This window comes from Dendropsophus ebraccatus, chromosome 9, assembly GCF_027789765.1.
Source record: "Dendropsophus ebraccatus isolate aDenEbr1 chromosome 9, aDenEbr1.pat, whole genome shotgun sequence".
In the NCBI taxonomy this organism is placed as follows: Eukaryota; Metazoa; Chordata; class Amphibia; order Anura; family Hylidae; genus Dendropsophus; species Dendropsophus ebraccatus.
Window position 1 is genome coordinate 65,434,232 of NC_091462.1, and position 17,544 is coordinate 65,451,775.

A 17,544-nucleotide genomic window follows, 5' to 3' on the forward strand; every position below is an offset into this window, starting at 1 on the left:
TGACCATTTCACGCTTCCACGCTTCTTACAGCTTGTGAGAAATGGAAGAAGTGTCGAAGCATCAAATGGTCGTAGCTCTGTTAGTGGAACACACATGCTGTTTGGTCTGTAATTCCCTGAAATAACCGCGTTATTTTACCTGTAAATGGTGAGTGCCGCTACTGTTTTTTTCTTGGATATTGAACGTTTCAAGCCTGTTTTCAGAGGCGAAGCACCACTAGGGTAAGAGACTCCTCCATAGCCCACAAGTCCTAGAACTTCTGTCAGGAGTCCTATATATGATAGTGCTATCTTTCTATTGGATTGTGTGGTTTATGACACTATACACTTGTGTTGCAAATTTTTCTTTACTAATGGACAGTGTTTTCATTAGGATTATGGAGGGAACCTAATTAGGTAGCCTTTGTCTATTACCTAATGTAAGGCTACTTCAATAGGCAGGTAGTTAAACCCAATAGCTAGGACAAATTTTCTATTCACCATGGCGACTGGGAGACAGGGGTTTTTACCAGCTCTGATATATGTGTGAAATAATTAAAACATAATAATCTGATAAACAAACTGATTATTTACCTTGTCATATTTTCAGATGGGTACTTGCTCCTTAGCTTATAAGTTTCTTGACAACAGCTTTTAAACCATTTTTTACTGCTATATCCAGTGGCCTACAGAACAAGAAAATAAATAATTATTTCTGTTTAATAATATTGCACACCACCGCTCTCTCCTATGGGATCTAAAGATTGTCCGGGCAGCCCCCCTGCAGCGCCCTGTGGCCCTTTCCTTTCTCCCGCTCTTCTAGCTCGATGTCTGTGCGTGCAATATCACAGACAGCGAGTGGGGAATGAGGAGGAGGGGAGCGCTGATCTGACAGGTCGGTGCGCTCTTCATCCTCAACATCGGCCTGAGCAGGAAAAGCTCGGCCAGATCAATTTTTTTACCAAGTGTCGGGGAGGATAAAAGAAATAACATGCTCTTATCTCCCCCGCTCTAGTGCTAGATGTCGCATACCGCTTCTCCGGTCCCCGCTCAGACCAGGAAGCATCGGTATGCGGCCACCAGCAATGGAGAGTTTGGTAAGAGCATGTTATTTATTTTATCCAACCCCTCCCCAGCACTTGCCCAAAAAGAAAAAGGTCTGTCCAGACTTTTTAAAGTATTTTTCTTCCATCTGTCAGGGAAAGTGATCAGTCAGTGGCAGGCAATGTTCCTGCTGCTGACACTTCTATCGAGATCGTGGAGTTTAAAGTGACACTGTCACCCCCTTTTTGCATTATGACTTCTCTTCATAAATCTAAAGGGTAAATTTAGCAGTTTTCTTACCTTATTTTATATCATACATCATGCTCCAGTAAAAAGTGATCTTTTATCATCTATGGATTGTGCTACCTGGGAGGGGCTTCACAGGTGAAGCGCCACTTAGCCCAGCCCACAACAACACTGTTGGCCCCGCCCCGTGAAGTCATCGGTGCATAGGCCCCGTCCCTTGACAGCCATTGGAACAGGCCAGCCTAAAGGTCTAGGCCCCACCCCCTCTGGAGGGGCCTATGCGTTGATGACATCACGAGGAGCGGGGTCAATGGTGGCGGTGGCGTGAAGCCCCGCCATAAAGCACAATCCTCAGATGATAAAAGGTCACATTTTACTGGAACAAGCAACATGACGTATGATATAAAATAAGGTATAAGCGCTATGGCTCTTAGAAGGCGGGGAGGAACATTGCATTAATTTGACCTGGACTTTTTGTGCATTAAAGGGCTCTGTCTTGAAGGGGTTAAATATGGATAAGATTGTATACACTCACCGGCCACTTTATTAGGTACACCTGTCCAACTGCACGTTACCACTTAATTTCTAATCAGCCAATCACATGGCGGCAACTCAGTGCATTTAGGCATGTAGACATGGTCAAGACAATCTCCTGCAGTTCAAACCAAGCATCAGTATGGGGAAGAAAGGTGATTTGAGTGCCTTTGAACGTGGCATGGTTGTTGGTGCCAGAAGGGCTGGTCTGAGTATTTCAGAAACTGCTGATCTACTGGGATTTTCACGCACAACCATCTCTAGGGTTTACAGAGAATGGTCCGAAAAAGAAAAAACATCCAGTGAGCGGCAGTTCTGTGGGCGGAAATGCCTTGTTGATGCCAGAGGTCAGAGGAGAATGGGCAGACTGGTTCGAGCTGATAGAACACTGATAGGCAACAGTGACTCAAATAGCCAACCGTTACAACCAAGGTAGGCAGAAGAGCATCTCTGAACGCACAGTACCTCCAACTTTGAGGCAGATGGGCTACAGCAGCAGAAGACCACACCAGGTGCCACTCCTTTCAGCTAAGAACAGGAAACTGAGGCTACAATTTGCACAAGCTCATCGAAATTGGACAGTAGAAGATTGGAAAAACGTTGCCTGGTCTCGATTTCTGCTGCGACATTCGGATGGTAGGGTAAGAATTTGGCGTCAACAACATGAAAGCATGGATCCATCCTGCCTTGTATCAACGGTTCAGGCTGGTGGTGGTGGTGTCATGGTGTGGGGAATACTTTCTTGGCACTCTTTGGGCCCCTTGGTACCAACTGAGCATCGTTGCAACGCCACAGCCTACCTGAGTATTGTTGCTGACTATGTCCATCCCTTTATGACCACAATGTACCCAACATCTGATGGCTACTTTCAGCAGGATAATGCACCATGTCATAAAGCTAAAATCATCTCAGACTGGTTTCTTGAACATGACAATGAGTTCACTGTACTCCAATGGCCTTCACAGTCACCAGATCTCAATCCAATAGAGCATCTTTGGGATGTGGTGGAACGGAGATTCGCATCATGGATGTGCAGCCGACAAATCTGCGGCAACTGTGTGATGCCATCATGTCAATATGGACCAAAATCTCTGAGGAATGCTTCCAGCACCTTGTTGTATCTATGCCACCAAGAATTGAGGCAGTTCTAAAGGCAAAAGGGGGTCCAACTCGTTACCAGCATGGTGTACCTAATAAAGTGGCCGGTGAGTGTACATGCTGCATTGCGACTATCATATCAGAATTATAGGGTACATTTATCATGCTTAATAATGATAAATCTCCCCCTATAGTCTATTCCTTCTACGATATATATATATATATATATATATATATATATATATATATATATATTATATATATATATAGTGGTACCTTGGTTTAAGAGTAACTTGGTTTAGGAGCTCACAGTTTTTCAAAATTGAGACTTGGTTTAAGAGCATTGCTTTGGCTTAAGAGCTCTCTGTACTGGTTGGGAGCGTGAATGGAGGAGGGAAATGGTCTGTAAAGCAGGGTCTACAGCACTGTACCCTGACCCAGGAAGTCTCCCTCACCTTCCAAATCATAGCAGATCCACTTCAGGCTGTGGCTCACATCAGGGGACAGGACTGTGGAGGTAAACTCTTCATAGATGTAACCCCTCTCTCCCCGGACAGAGAGTGCTGCTATACAGTGCCCACATCCGGCCTGCTCATTTCTTCATGCTCCCTGCAGTCTCTGTCCGCCCTTGTGTTTCCCATCCTCTCCATTACTGTACAGTAACTTATAATATCACATATTGCTGTTTCTGAATGTTTGTTTCAATTGTTTAACATCTTATTCAGAATAATAAATCATTATTTTTGGGAAGTGGAACCAATTGTCTGCATTTCTATGATTTCTTATGGGAAAATTTGCTTTTTTTTAAGAGTGGATTTGGATTACAAGCGCGGTCCCGGAACAAATTATGCTCGTAATCCAAGGCACCACTGTATATCTGTTTCTGGAAGTTGTTGTAATTAGTGGCTAATAAGTCATAGATTGTGGACCCTATCTTTCTTCAGCAGTACATATCCATGTGTTTTGCTTTTTTGCAGATGTTAGCATTGAAAAACCATGTTTCTTTTTTCTAAAGTTTTTTTTTAAACTACTTTAACCCCTTTTTCACCAAAGGTTAATGATACATGTATGTTCAGGTCACTCAGGAAGCATGTTGTTCTTCACGTTCTAACAGCTCTAACAATTTTATTTTTACACCTGCAGGGCTGCTTGAAACATTTTTAACAAAGCAAATAAGTTATATTTAGATGTGTACCCCCCCCCCCACACACGTACAAGTAAGCTGTGTTGAGTAAAGTACAGTAATTTACATCACTGTGCCAGTTTTTTTGCTTGCTAAAATGAAAAAGTGAAAACCAACTGCCAGTACTTATGAGACAGAGCATGTGACAATTGAACTGAGCAAACACGACAAAAAAAAGTGCTCAGGGGGCCATAACCAAGGGCAACAGATAATGAGACAAAACAGCAGTGGGGGAGATTAGTGAGTTATGTTTCAAACAAGGATCAATTATCTAGCAAGCTAGGAAATACCCGATTCCCCAGTGGTATTAAAACTTAACTTTTATTGAGAATTATTAAAAATATTGTTATTCACCCAGTGTATTTGTGCAATTGTTAAAACACTTGTGGCATAGCAGCTGGGTCTCTGGGATCACGGTTGAGTGAGACCCACAGATCCAAACCATGCTTCCAGGGGATTGCGGACCCGCATAACCCGTGGACAGCACGGTAATGGTAAAGGAGACCTACCAGAACTCGGAGTTAGAAACTACCCGAGTCTGCAGCTGCACGTGGAGTAGCGGCGGGGTACTCGAGCATATGGCGTGTAGCCAATACAGTGATGCCCGTAATGTAGTTGCTGCTACTGGCTGGGATATAACCGATCAGCAAACTAAGTGGGGCAGCAAGATAGGGCAAGCTATACTGAAGCTATTTTGCCCAGGAACGATTTAGTATACGTTCCATGTTGCTCCCCACGAAACTCCCGCTGGTTAGATTGCTCACAAGTGGTCTAAAAATCCCTTGCTATCTCTGACATGTTTCGTCAGCTACTGCAGAATTTTTGCAAAGTGATAGTCTCAGGGGAGGATCAATCATCCTGGTTATATATGATACTCCTGGGGTTGGGTATATAGAAGTGACCTATCCGAGTGGTGATGAGTGGAGTGTACGTGTTGATAGGTGGGAGTAGAAAAACAGACAGTAAAACGTCATGTGTGACCGGGGTTTATGTGTGAAAAGCCTCAACACAGTATTGAGCCATGCCTCGTTCTCAAATGAAATTCCCCGGCTTCAGGGTTAATTGGGTGTGGTCCGTTTGTGACCAGTGTCTTGCGTTTCAAGCCTCGAGGCAATGTTCGTCATTCCTCGTTCTAGGGTTCAGTTCCCGTTTTTTTTTTAAATAGTTGCTCATGCGGAGTGACTTTGAAAATCGCGGCGTGTAGAGTACTGCGTATACACTTAGACATTTTTAGGATGCCAGGCTTGCAGTGCGCATGTCTAGGGACTTGGAACTTTGAGACCGAGACCTGATTAGGAAGTGCGCATGTGTTCTCAATCCACTCCTGGTTTTGGTTGCAAAATACTGACCAAAATACTGAGCAAAAATACTGTGTGTGAACATAGCCTTAAAAATGAGAAATGAAAAATGAAAAATTACAATAATGAGAAAAAAAAGACATCTATTTAATTTCCATCAGGGGATTCGAACCAGAGAATTAACTGCTGTCAGGTCTCTAGACAGGTGAGTTACTCCTAGACCACAGCTCCAACAAATTAGGGAGGAGAGATTCTTTCAGAGATAACCTGCCTACAGAGGACTGATCTGCAATCTGACAGCTGAGCGAGCAGCGGCAGCATTGATTATTCATGAAGAGGGAGGAGGATGCTTGACAAGTGTGGCACGAACAACAGCTCTGTGACAGTAGGAGACATAAGATTGTACATAATCCACTGCACGGAAAATTACCAAAAAGGCACCATGCTCACTGGGGGCTGCCAGCTACAGCACACTGTCAACACCTTAGGTAGTGCCCGGGAGCTGACAGATTCCCTTTAAGTCCAATAGTGTTGTCATCCAGTGTATTTACAAACAGTATGTTTCAAACAATACATTTTAAGAAATTCCTGTACATTGGAAATGTGTTTCATTTTACCGTAATGTATCGGTATAGACCTAGTTGTCTTTGTGACACAACCCATTTATCAATAACAGCCGTTATTCTATACAGTATGTGCACTGCCGGACAGTTTCCCATTCACTTCAGCTTTACAGCTTTATTTTTATCTCAAAATTACAGCAGTATTTTGCTATTATTTTTCACTGTGTGTAAGAATATAGACTAGTAATGTTTCATTAAAGAACAACTGTGGCTGAAAGTTAAAAATCCTGGGCAGGCAGTGGATGGGTTGGAACATCATGACCCACTACCCGCAGTCAGAAAATACCCAGCAGCAGTGTCCCAGTTACGGACTAGCTGAGTGGGCATTTCTCAGCTAAGTTGTGAAGCTGCAGGAGGTCATCAGGGGCTGGTGAGCATGTTCCATGTTGGCATTTTTACCATTCAGCCATAATTCTCCTTTCATATATTATCGTTAATATAGTTAATCTATTGTGTTTAAAAAAAAATAGATGTCACTTGCGTTTGCAAAGCATGGTTTGTTGTGTTGATTAGGCTATCGTCGTTTATCTTGTCAATGATCAATAAGGCACAGCTTTCCTGACCCTACAAAAAAATGACAATAATAATGAATAGCTTAGAATTAAATACATACATCCTGTATAATTCAATATCAGTTTATTGTGCATACAGTATATTATAGGACCAGGATGCTGAGGGTAATTTTCTTACCTTTCTCCTCAGCCCAGTTTTCCTCCATTTTAATACTGTGTTAATTAGGCACTTCAGCATACTGTGGAACTACAACCCTTGCTGCACCACATGCATCCTCTTAATGAATATTTAAACAGTGCTCTGCTGTGATGTAAATCCAGTTGCTCATTACTGGCTGTATTTTCATGAGGGGCGGGTGAAGCCCCATCACCCAGTGCACAAACCCCTTAATTAACCTATTACTAAAACTTCAGATTGCGGAAAAACAACACTGGGAGTTAAGGCCCAATTCCACGGAACGATTATCGTCTGTATTTGGCCATTATGGCCGATAATCGTCCCGTGGAATAGGAGGCAACGATCGGTTGACATCGTTCATGTCGGCTGATTGTTGAAGTCGTTTGTCCTTCAACATGTCTATATCTAATTTGTCAGAGCAATGTTCACACAGCAGCAGTCAGTTAACACATTTGGGCACCCCACCAATGCATATGTAAAATATAGCTGCAGGCTCACATTTACCCAACAGAGTCTAAGTGTAGTTATATACCTTTTTTCTTTTTAACTGTATAGGAAAGTCCAGTAGACTGTACTATCCTACACAGTGGGCCACTGCAAAACAACATAAACTGTACAGTAAATGTACATACATTTTTATGCATTGTGACTGACCAATGGCCAACATATGCTACTGTATGGCTATTCAGAGGCAAACATCAGAAGTATATGCTGCTGATACTGCTGGGTCTATATTACTTCTGAAGTATAGACCCAACATCATGTAAACAGACCAGATAATATACATATTTATAAGTTCAAAATGTTTCATGATTCACTGTCCACAGAACTACACCCCTCAAAAAAGTCTCCTAGGGATATAATAAGCATTTAGACCCCACATGTGTTAGCGGAAAGTTTTCAGCTCTGGGCTACAAAAATGAAAATTAACATCTTTTTTCCAGTAAAATAAATTTTTGCATCAAAATATCATAGGTATATAATCATCCCAAAATGTGTGTGTATACAATTTCTGCTGACTACGGCTGTACCCCATATGTGACTATATACTGCTGTTTGGGCTCACATTGGTGCTCAGAAGTGAGGGAGCGCCATTTTGCATATTTAGCTATTTCTTTTAATGCAAAGTAAGAATTCAGTGGCGCATATTTTGTGCCTCGCTTGAGCCCCTGGAGATGCCCACCCCATAAAGTTAGACCTCTTTTGAAAATGTATTAGGGACAGGCCTTCAGAAAGACAGTTCATGGTGGTGTATGCATTGGCAAAATTGGCACTAAAATCAGCAATTAAAAAAAACGGCCATTATTTGGGTGCAAAATAAAAGTCCAAAACAAATGTTCGTCAAAAGGCCAAAAAAAAGATTTTAAACAAAACAAATTGTGGTTGTGGCTCTTAAAGGGACCCGGGTCGCTCTTAAAGGGTCCCTTTAAGAGCGACCTGGGTCTCTTTAAGAGCGACCCGGGTCCCTTTTTAGCTCTTAAAGGGACAAGACCCATGTCGCTCTTAAAGGGACGGGACCCAAGTCGCTCTTAAAGGGACGGGACCCAAGTCGCTCTTAAAGGGACGGGACCCAAGTCGCTCTTAAAGGAACGGGAACCATGTCGCTCTTAAAGGAACGGGACCCATGTCACTCTTAACCCCTTAACGACCGTGGGCGTATATTTACGTTAAGGGTGTTCAGAGCGGGGCTGCGCGGCGACCCCGCTGTGAAACACCGCAGTCCCGGGTGCCACATGCCGCATGTTACCTGATGCAGCCGTTACCGGGTGCCAGATGTTACCTGATGCAGCCGTTCCCTGGTGTCTAGTGGCGGAGATCGCCCCCCCGGGGCGTTGTCCCGGAGGAGCGATCCCCGTGTCTGCTGCCGGCCGGGGTCTGCACTGTAATGGCACTGATCCCGTCTCGGCATTCTGTTGCTTCCAGCTGCCTATCTCATCGATCTATGCTGTATATCCTATACAGAAATGGGGCTTCTAGTATAGGTGTAAAAAAAATAAATAAAGTGTTATTAATAAAATGCCCCCTCCTCTAATAAAAGTTTGAATCACCCCCCTTTTTCCATGTTATAAATAAAAATAAATAAATTAATAAACATGTTTGGTATCGCCGTGTGCGTAATCACCCGAACTAATAATTTATCACATTCCTGATCTCGCACGGTAAACAGCGTAAGTGCAAAAAAATCCCAAAGTGCAAAATTTTCGGTCGCATCAAATCCAGAAAAGTTTTAATAAAAAGCTATCAAAAAGTCGCATATGCACAATCAAGGTACCGATAAAAAGAACACATCATGGGGTAAAAAATGACACCTCACACAGCCCCATAGACCCAGGGATAAAAGCGTTATGGGCATGAGAAAGGAGTGATTTTAAGGAACATATTTTTGTTAACAATGGTTTAAATTTTTTACAAGCCATCAGATACAAGAAAAGTTATACATGTTACATATCGTTTTAATCGTAACTTGACAGACATATATCACAAGTCAGCTTTACCCCAGGGCGAATGGTGTAAAAACAAATACCCCCTAAGGGTGCGTTCACACCTACCGCATCCGCAGCTTATTTTTCCGCGGAAATCCGCAGGTCTGGTAGTGCAGATTTCAACCTGCGAGAAATCCGCGTATGTGTGCGTTTTGCGGTTTTTCCGCAGCAAGTTTATCGCAACTGAAATGTCAGTTTAAAATGTCTCTCATTCTAAACTGACATTTCAGTTGCGATAAACTTGCTGCGGAAAAACCGCAAAACGCACACATACGCGGATTTCTCGCAGGTTGAAATCTGCACTACCAGACCTGCGGATTTCCGCGGAAAAATAAGCTGCGGATGCGGTAGGTGTGAACGCACCCTAAATAAACAAAATGTTTTTTTTTTCAATTTCACCACACATTGAAATTTTTCCTGCTTTTGCAGTGTACTTTATGAAAAAATTCAGCCTGTCATTGCAAAGTACAATTAGTGGCACAAAAAATAAGGGCTCTTATGGGTTTCTAGGTGGAAAATTGCAAGTGCTATGGCCTTTTAAGCACAAGAAGGAAAAAACGAAAACGCAAAAAACGGAATTGGCCCGGTCCTCAAGGGGTTAAAGGGATGGGACCCATGACGCTCTTAAAAGGGTTAAAATTTCTCTTAAAGGCACTGGTAAAGGGGCGCTCTTTTCAAGTATTTCCCTGGAAATGCAAATCTAGTTAGGAGTTAAGATTCTGTCTAAACAATGTTTTCTTTATTATAGTGCTTGAAAAGCACTATATTGTAATCCGTATTCTTCTTCCGTTACTTCTTCCAGCCATTTTTCTGCGCGTAATACAGCCCGAACCGCTTTGCGCACAGACTCCATTCAAACTGCGTTTCGAAGCCCTCGGCGGTGTGTGGTGTGCTATTTTTCGTTTCGATCGGATTTGTCGTTTTTAAGAAATTTACGTTTAAAGACCCCAAATTTCCCATAGAAAATAATGGCCCATTGCAAATAATGGCCACACTCTAACCGCTGACAGCCAATCACAGCACATATACAAATAGCTGAAATATAGCAGCCAATAGGAACGCTAAGGTCTCATCATGCATTGTATCACACCATCCACAGTCACATGTCCGCTATTGGCCAATAGAAGATGTAATATATGGAAGGTCCGAGCAATGGTCTTTACCATTATAAGTAGCAGAGGTCAGTCAGTAAAATAGCAGAGCTGAGGCAGCCATGTAGCAGGTACGGGATCCAAGCTGCTCTTAAAGGGACGGTACCCAATCCGCTCTTAAAGGAACGGTACCCAAGTCGCTCTTAAAGGGACCCAAGCCGCTCTAAATGGGTCCCTTTAAGAGCGAACTAAGTACCTGTAAGAGCGACCCGGGTCCCTTTAAGAGCGACCTGGGTCCCTTGAGGGGGTAAATGGGTCCCTTTAAGAGCGAAATATGTCCCTTTAAGAGCGACCTGGGTCCCTTTAAGAGCGAAATGGGTCCCTTTAAGAGTGATCTGGGTCCCTTTAAAGGAAATATTTCGCTCTTAAAGAGACCCGTTTCGCTCAAACTGGGTCCCTTTAAGAGTGAAATATGTCCCTTTAAGAGCGACCTGGGTCCCTTTAAGAGCGACCTGGGTCCCTATAAGAGCGAAATATGTCCCTTTAAGAGCGACCTTGGTCCCTTTAAGAGTGAAATATGTCCCTTTAAGAGCAAAATGGGTCCCTTTAAGACCGACCTGGGTCCATTTAAGAGCAAAATATGTCCCTTTAAGAGATAAATTGGTCCCTTTAAGAGTGACCTTGGTCCCTTTAAGAGCGAACTTGGTCCCCTTAAGAGCGACCTGGGTCCCTTGAGGGGGGAAATGGGTTCCCTTTTAGAGCGAAATATGTCCCTTTAAGAGCGACCTGGGTCCCTTTAAGAGCGCAATGGGTCCCTTTAAGAGTGATCTGGGTCCCTTTAAAGGAAATATTTCACTCTTAAAGAGACCCATTTCGCTCTAAAAGAGCGACCTGGGTCCCTTTAAGAGTGAAATATGTCCCTTTAAGAGCAACCTGGGTCCCTTTAAGAGCGACCTGGGTCCCTATAAGAGCAAAATATGTCCCTTTAAGAGATAAATTGGTCCCTTTAAGAGTGACCTTGGTCCCTTTAAGAGCGAAATGGGTCCCTTTAAGAGTGATCTGGGTCCCTTTAAAGGAAATATTTCACTCTTAAAGAGACCCCTTTCGCTCTTAAAGAGCGACCTGGGTCCCTTTAAGAGTGAAATATGTCCCTTTAAGAGCAACCTGGGTCCCTTTAAGAGCGACCTGGGTCCCTTTAAGAGCGAAATATGTCCCTTTAAGAGCGAAATATGTCCCTTTAAGAGCGAAATATGTCACTTTAAGAGCGAACTGGGTCCCTTTAAGAGCAACCTGGGTCCCTTTAAGAGAGAAATATGTCCCTTTAGAGCAAAATATGTCCCTTTAAGAACAAAATATGTCCCTTTAAGAGATAAATTGGTCCCTTTTAAGAGTGACCTTGGTCCCTTTAAGAGCGACCTTGGTCCCTTTAAGAGCGACCTGGGTCCCTTTAAGAGCGAAATATGTCCCTTTAAGAGCGAAATATGTCCCTTTAAGAGATAAATTGGTCCCTTTAAGAGCAACCTGGGTTCCCTTAAGAGCGAAATATGTCCCTTTAAGAGCGACCTGGGTCCCTTTAAGAGCGAAATATGTCCCTTTAATAGATAAATTGGTCCCTTTAAGAGCAACCTGGGTTCCTTTAAGAGCGAAATATGTCCCTTTAAGAGCGACCTGGGTCCCTTTAAGAGCAAAATGGGTCCCTTTAAGAGCAAAATCGGTCCCTTTAAGAGCAAAATATGTCCCTTTAAGAGCGAAATATGTCCCTTTAAGAGAAAAATCGGTCCCTTTAAGAGCGACTTTGGTCCCTTTAAGAGCGAAATATGTCCCTTTAAGGGCAAAATGGGTCCCTTTAAGAGCAACCTGGGTCCCTTTAAGAGCGACCTGGGTCACTTTAAGAGTGAAATATGTCCCTTTAAGAGCAAAATGGGTCCCTTTAAGAGCAACCTGGGTCCCTGTAAGAGAAAAATATGTCCCTTTAAGAGCGACCTGGGTCCCTTTAAGAGAGAAATATGTCCCTTTAAGAGCGAAATATGTCCCTTTAAGAGCGAAATATGTCCCTTTAAGAGATAAATCGGTCCCTTAAAGAGTGACCTTGGTCCCTTTAAGAGCGAAATATGTCCCTTTAAGAGCAAAATGGGTCCCTTTAAGAGTTACCTGGGCCCCTTTAAGAGCAAAATGGGTCCCTTTAAGAGCGAAATATGTCCCTTTTAGAGCGAAATATGTCCCTTTAACCCTTTAAGGACGTGGCCCATTTTCGCTTTTACGTTTTCGGTTTTTCCTCCTTGTGTTTAAAAGGTCATAGCACTTGCATTTTTCCACCTAGAAACCCACATGACCCCTTATTTTTTGCGTCACTAATTGTACTTTGCAATTACAGGCTGAATTTTTGCATAAAGTACACTGCGAAACCAGAAAAAAATTCAAAGTGTGGTGAAATTGAAAAAAAAAACGCATTTCTTTTATTTGGGGGAAATGTGTTTTTACGCCATTCGCCCTGGGGTAAAAATGACTTGTTATGCATGTTCCTCAAGTTGTTACGATTAAAATGATATATAACATGTATAACTTATATTGTATCTGATGGCCTGTAAAAAATTCAAACTGTTGTTAACCAATATACGTTCCTTAAAATCGCTCCATTCCCAGGCTTATAGCGCTTTTATCCTTTGGTCTATGGGGCTGTGCGAGGTGTCATTTTTTGCGCCATGATGTGATCTTTCTATCGGTACCTTGATTGCCCATATACGTCTTTTTGATCGCTTTTTATTACATTTTTTCTGGATTTGATGCGACCAAAAATGCGCAATTTTGCACTTTGGGATTTTTTTGCGCTGACGCCGTTTACCGTACGAGATCAGGAATGTGATTAATTAATAGTTCGGGCGATTACGCAAGCGGCGATACCAAACATGTTTATTTATTTATTTATTTGTTTACTTTTATTTAAAACCTGGGAAAAGGGGGGTGATTCAGACTTTTATTAGGGGAGGGGGCTTTTTACTATTAACAACACTTTATTTTATTTTTTTTACACATATACTAGAAGCCCCCCTGGGGGACTTCTAGTATATACACTTGGATCTCTCATTGACATCTCTGCAGCATAGATATGCTGCAGAGATCCATGAGATCGGCACTCGTTTGCTCTCTGCTGCTGCAGCCGAAAACGAACGAGTGCCGAGCCGAGGACGGCGCCATCTTGGACGCGTCCCCGGCCGGCATCAGTAACGGAGATCGCTCCTCCGGGACAAGGTCCCGGAGGAGCGATCTCCCCCACTAGACCCCAGGGAAACGTTGCCTCCGGTAATCGGAGGCAGCTGTCAACTTTGACAGCTGCCTCCGACTAGCTAATTAGCGGGCACGGCGATCAGACCGTGCCCGCTAATAGCAGCGGTCCCGGGCTACTCGCGGCACTTCAAAGCGGGGCCGCCGCGCGGCCCCGCTTTGAAGTGCAAGTGCGGACATATGACGTACCGGTACGTCATATGTCCTTAAGAGGTTAAGAGCAAAATCGGTCCCCTTAAGAGCGACCTTGGTCCCTTTAAGAGCGACCTGGGTCCCTTTAAGTGCGAAATATGTCCCTTTAAGAGCAAAATGGGTCCCTTTAAGAGCGACCTGGGTCCCTTTAAGAGCAAAATGGGTCCCTTTTAAGAGCGAAATATGTCCCTTTAAGAGCAAAATCGGTCCCTTTAAGAGCGAAATATGTCCCTTTAAGAGCTAAATGTGTCCCTTTAAGAGCAAAATGGGTCCCTTTAAGAGCAAAATGGGTCCCTTTAAGAGCAAAATGGGTCCCTTTAAGAGCGAAATATGTCCCTTTAAGAGCAACCTGGGTTCCTTTAAGAGAGAAATATGTCCCTTTAAGAGCAAAATGGGTACCTTTAAGAGCAACCTGGGTCCCTGTAAGAGCAAAATATGTCCCTTTAAGAGCGACCTGGGTCCCTTTAAGAGCAAAATGGGTCCCTTTAAGAGCGAAATATGTCCCTTTAAGAGCAAAATCGGTCCCTTTAAGAGCGAAATATGTCCCTTTAAGAGCAAAATCGGTCCCTTTAAGAGCGACCTGGGTCCCTTTAAGAGCGAAATATGTCCCTTTAAGAGCAAAATGGGTCCCTTTAAGAGCGAAATATGTCCCTTTAAGAGCGAAATATGTCCCTTTAAGAGCTAAATGTGTCCCTTTAAGAGCGAACTGGGTCCCTTTAAGAGAGAAATATGTCCCTTTAAGAGCAAAAATCGGTCCCTTTAAGAGCGACCTTGGTCCCTTTAAGAGCGAAATATGTCCCTTTAAGAGCAAAATGGGTCCCTTTAAGAGCGAAATGTACCTTTAAGAGATAAATCGGTCCCTTTAAGAGCGACCTTGGTCCCTTTAAGAGCAAAATGGGTGCCTTTAAAAGCGACCTGGGCCCCTTTAAGAGCGAAATGGGTCCCTTTAAGAGCGAAATGGGTCCCTTTAAGAGCGACCTGGGTCCCTTTAAGAGCGACCTGGGTCCCTTTAAGAGCGACCTTGGTCCCTTTAAAGAGCGACCTGGGTCCCTTTAAAGAGCGACCTGGGTCCCTTTAAAGAGCGACCTGGGTCCCTTTAAAGAGCGACCTGGGTCCCTTTAACCCCTTAAGGACAGAGCCTGAAATGGCCTTAATGACAGAGACAAATTTTATGAATATGACCAGTGTCACTTTATTCATTAATAACTTCGGGATGCTTTTACCTATCCGGCTGATTCTGAGATTGTTTTCTCGTGACATATTGTACTTTACATTTCTGGTAAATTGGAGTCGATACTCATAACAAATCTTTATGAAAAAAACCCAAATAATGTGAAAAAATGTATTTTTCCAACTTTGAAACTTTTTTGCGTATACAGAAAGTGGTTATACCACATAAATTATATATTAAATAGGATTAGCAACATGTCTACTTTATGTTGGCGGCATTTATTAAACTATCTTTCATTTTTTTTAGACAATAGGGAGCTTAAAACATTAGCAGCAAATTTCCAAATTTTCAGTAAAATTTCAAAATCAGATATTTTTAGGGACCTGTTCAGGTTTAAAGTGTATTTGAGGGGCCTGTATGTTAGAAAGCCCAACAAAGCACCCCATTTCAGAAACTGCACCCCCCAAACTCTGCAAAAGCACATCCAGAAAGTGTTTTAACCCTTTAGGGGAGTCACAAAAATAAAAGCTAAGTGTGTAAGGAATTTGAAAATTTTAATTTTCTGTGCAGAGATTTTATTGTAATCCAATATTTTTCATAATTATAAACCTATTACCAGAGAAATGCACCCCAATAATTATTGTCCCGTTTCTGCAGTTTATAGAAATACCCCATATGTGACCCTATTGCGCTATTTGACGCAACCACAAGCCTCAGATATAAGGGAGCGCCTAGTGAATTTCAACGCCTCCGTTATATTTGGTCATTTCTGACTGTACCACTTCAGGTTGGCAGAGGTTCTGGGGTGCCAAAACCTAAAAAACACCCCTAAAGGGACACCATTTAAAAAACTACACCCCTCAAGGAATGTAACAAGGGGTGCGGTGAGCATCTGGACCCCACAGGTGCTTCACAGATTTTCAGAACAATATGGCTTGAAAAAAGAAAAAAAAATTTTTTACACTAAAATGTTGTTCTAGCCTTCAATTTTTCATTTTCTTAAAGGGATAAGAGGGAAAAAAAGACAAAAAATGTGTAGCGCAGTTTCTCCCGAGTACGGAAATACCCCACATGTGGCGATAAAGTGCCAAGGGGGCGCAGGACGAGCCTCCAAAGGGAAGGAGCGCCAATTGGCTTTTGGAAGCTGAATTTCACTGAAAAGGATTTCAAGGGCCATGTCGCATTTACAGAGCCCTCGTGCTGCCAAGACACGGGAAACCCCCCACAAGTGACTCCATTCTGGAAACTACACCCCTCAAGGAATCTAACAAGGGGTTCAGTGAGCATATGGACCCCACTGGTGACGGGCACAAATGTGGAACAATGTGACGTGAAAGGGAAAAATTTCATTTTTTCACTTTCATGGCACAAATGTGCCCGTCATCAAGGTGTCCATATCCTCACTGCACCCCTTGTTAGATTCCCTGAGGGGTGCAGTTTCCAGAATGGGGTCACTTGTGGGGGGTTTCCAGTGTTTTGGCAGCACGAGGGCTCTGTAAATGCGACATGGCGTTCATCATCCATTCTAGCCAAATCCAACCTCCAAAATCCAAATGGCGCTCCTTTCCTTCGGAGGCTTGCCCTGCGCCCACATGGCGCTTTATGTCCACATGTGGGGTATTTACGGACTCGGGGGAAATTGCTCTACACATTTTGTTTTTTTTTCCTCTTTTACCCCCTTGTGAAAATGATAAATTCAAGGCTAAACCAACATTATAGTGTAAAAAATTTAATATTTCATTTTCACGCCACATTGTTCCACATTTGTGTCCGTCACCAGTGGGGTCCATATGCTCACTACACCCCTTGTTACATTCCTTGAGGGGTGCAGTTTCCATAATGGGGTCACTTGTGGGGGGTTTCAACTGTCTTGGCAACACAGGGGCCTTTTGAATGCAACATGGCCCCTCGAAATCCATTCCATCCAAATCCAGCCTTCAAAAACCAAATGGCGCTCCTTCCCTTCGGAGGCTTACCCTGCACCCGCATGGCGCTTTATGTCCACATGTGGGGTATTTCCGTACTCAGGGTAAATTGCACTACACACTAAATGGTTTTTTTTATCTTTTAACCCCTTGTGAAAATGAAAAAATCATGACAAGATTAATGATTTAGAGTAAAAATTTTACAAAAATTACACTAAATGTTGGTCTAGCCTTGATTTTTTTCCATTTCCACAAGGGGTTAAAAAAGAAAATGAACACAAAACGTGTAGGGTAGTTTCCCCTGAGTACGAAAATACCCCACATGTGGGTATAATGTGCTATATGGGCACAGGGCAAGCCACCAAAGGGACAGAGCGCCATTTAGAGGCTGGAATGGAGGATGGAGGCCATGTCGCAATTACAAAGCTCCTGTGCTGCCAGGTCAGTAGAAACCCCTGACAAGTGACCCCATTCTGGAAACTACACCCCATAAGGAATCTAACAAGGGGTGCAGTGAGCATATGGACCCCACTGGTGACGGGCACTTACGTAAAACATGTGCCGAGAAAATAAAAAATAAAATTTTTTTCATTTTCACGTCCCAAATGTGGCCGTCACCAGGGGGCCATATCCCCGCTGCCCCACTTGTTAGATTCCTTATCGGGTGTAGTTTCCAGAATGGGGTCACTTGTCGGGGGTTTCTAC

At 43.2% G+C, this 17,544-nt stretch overlaps 1 protein-coding gene across 2 annotated transcripts in view; it reads right to left on the bottom strand.

Annotated features, from left to right (window-relative positions):
- Positions 1–17,544, bottom strand: part of ANKRD44 (ankyrin repeat domain 44) — a 552,838-nt gene that overhangs the window by 31,397 nt on the left and 503,897 nt on the right. For both annotated transcript variants that reach the window (XM_069983563.1, XM_069983562.1), the window contains 2 exons: positions 6,487–6,569; positions 574–665 (listed from right to left, as the gene is read on the bottom strand). In XM_069983563.1, the coding sequence (XP_069839664.1) occupies positions 605–665; positions 6,487–6,569 (144 nt within the window). In that variant the 3' untranslated portion in view covers positions 574–604. The remainder of the gene's footprint in view (positions 1–573; positions 666–6,486; positions 6,570–17,544) is intronic.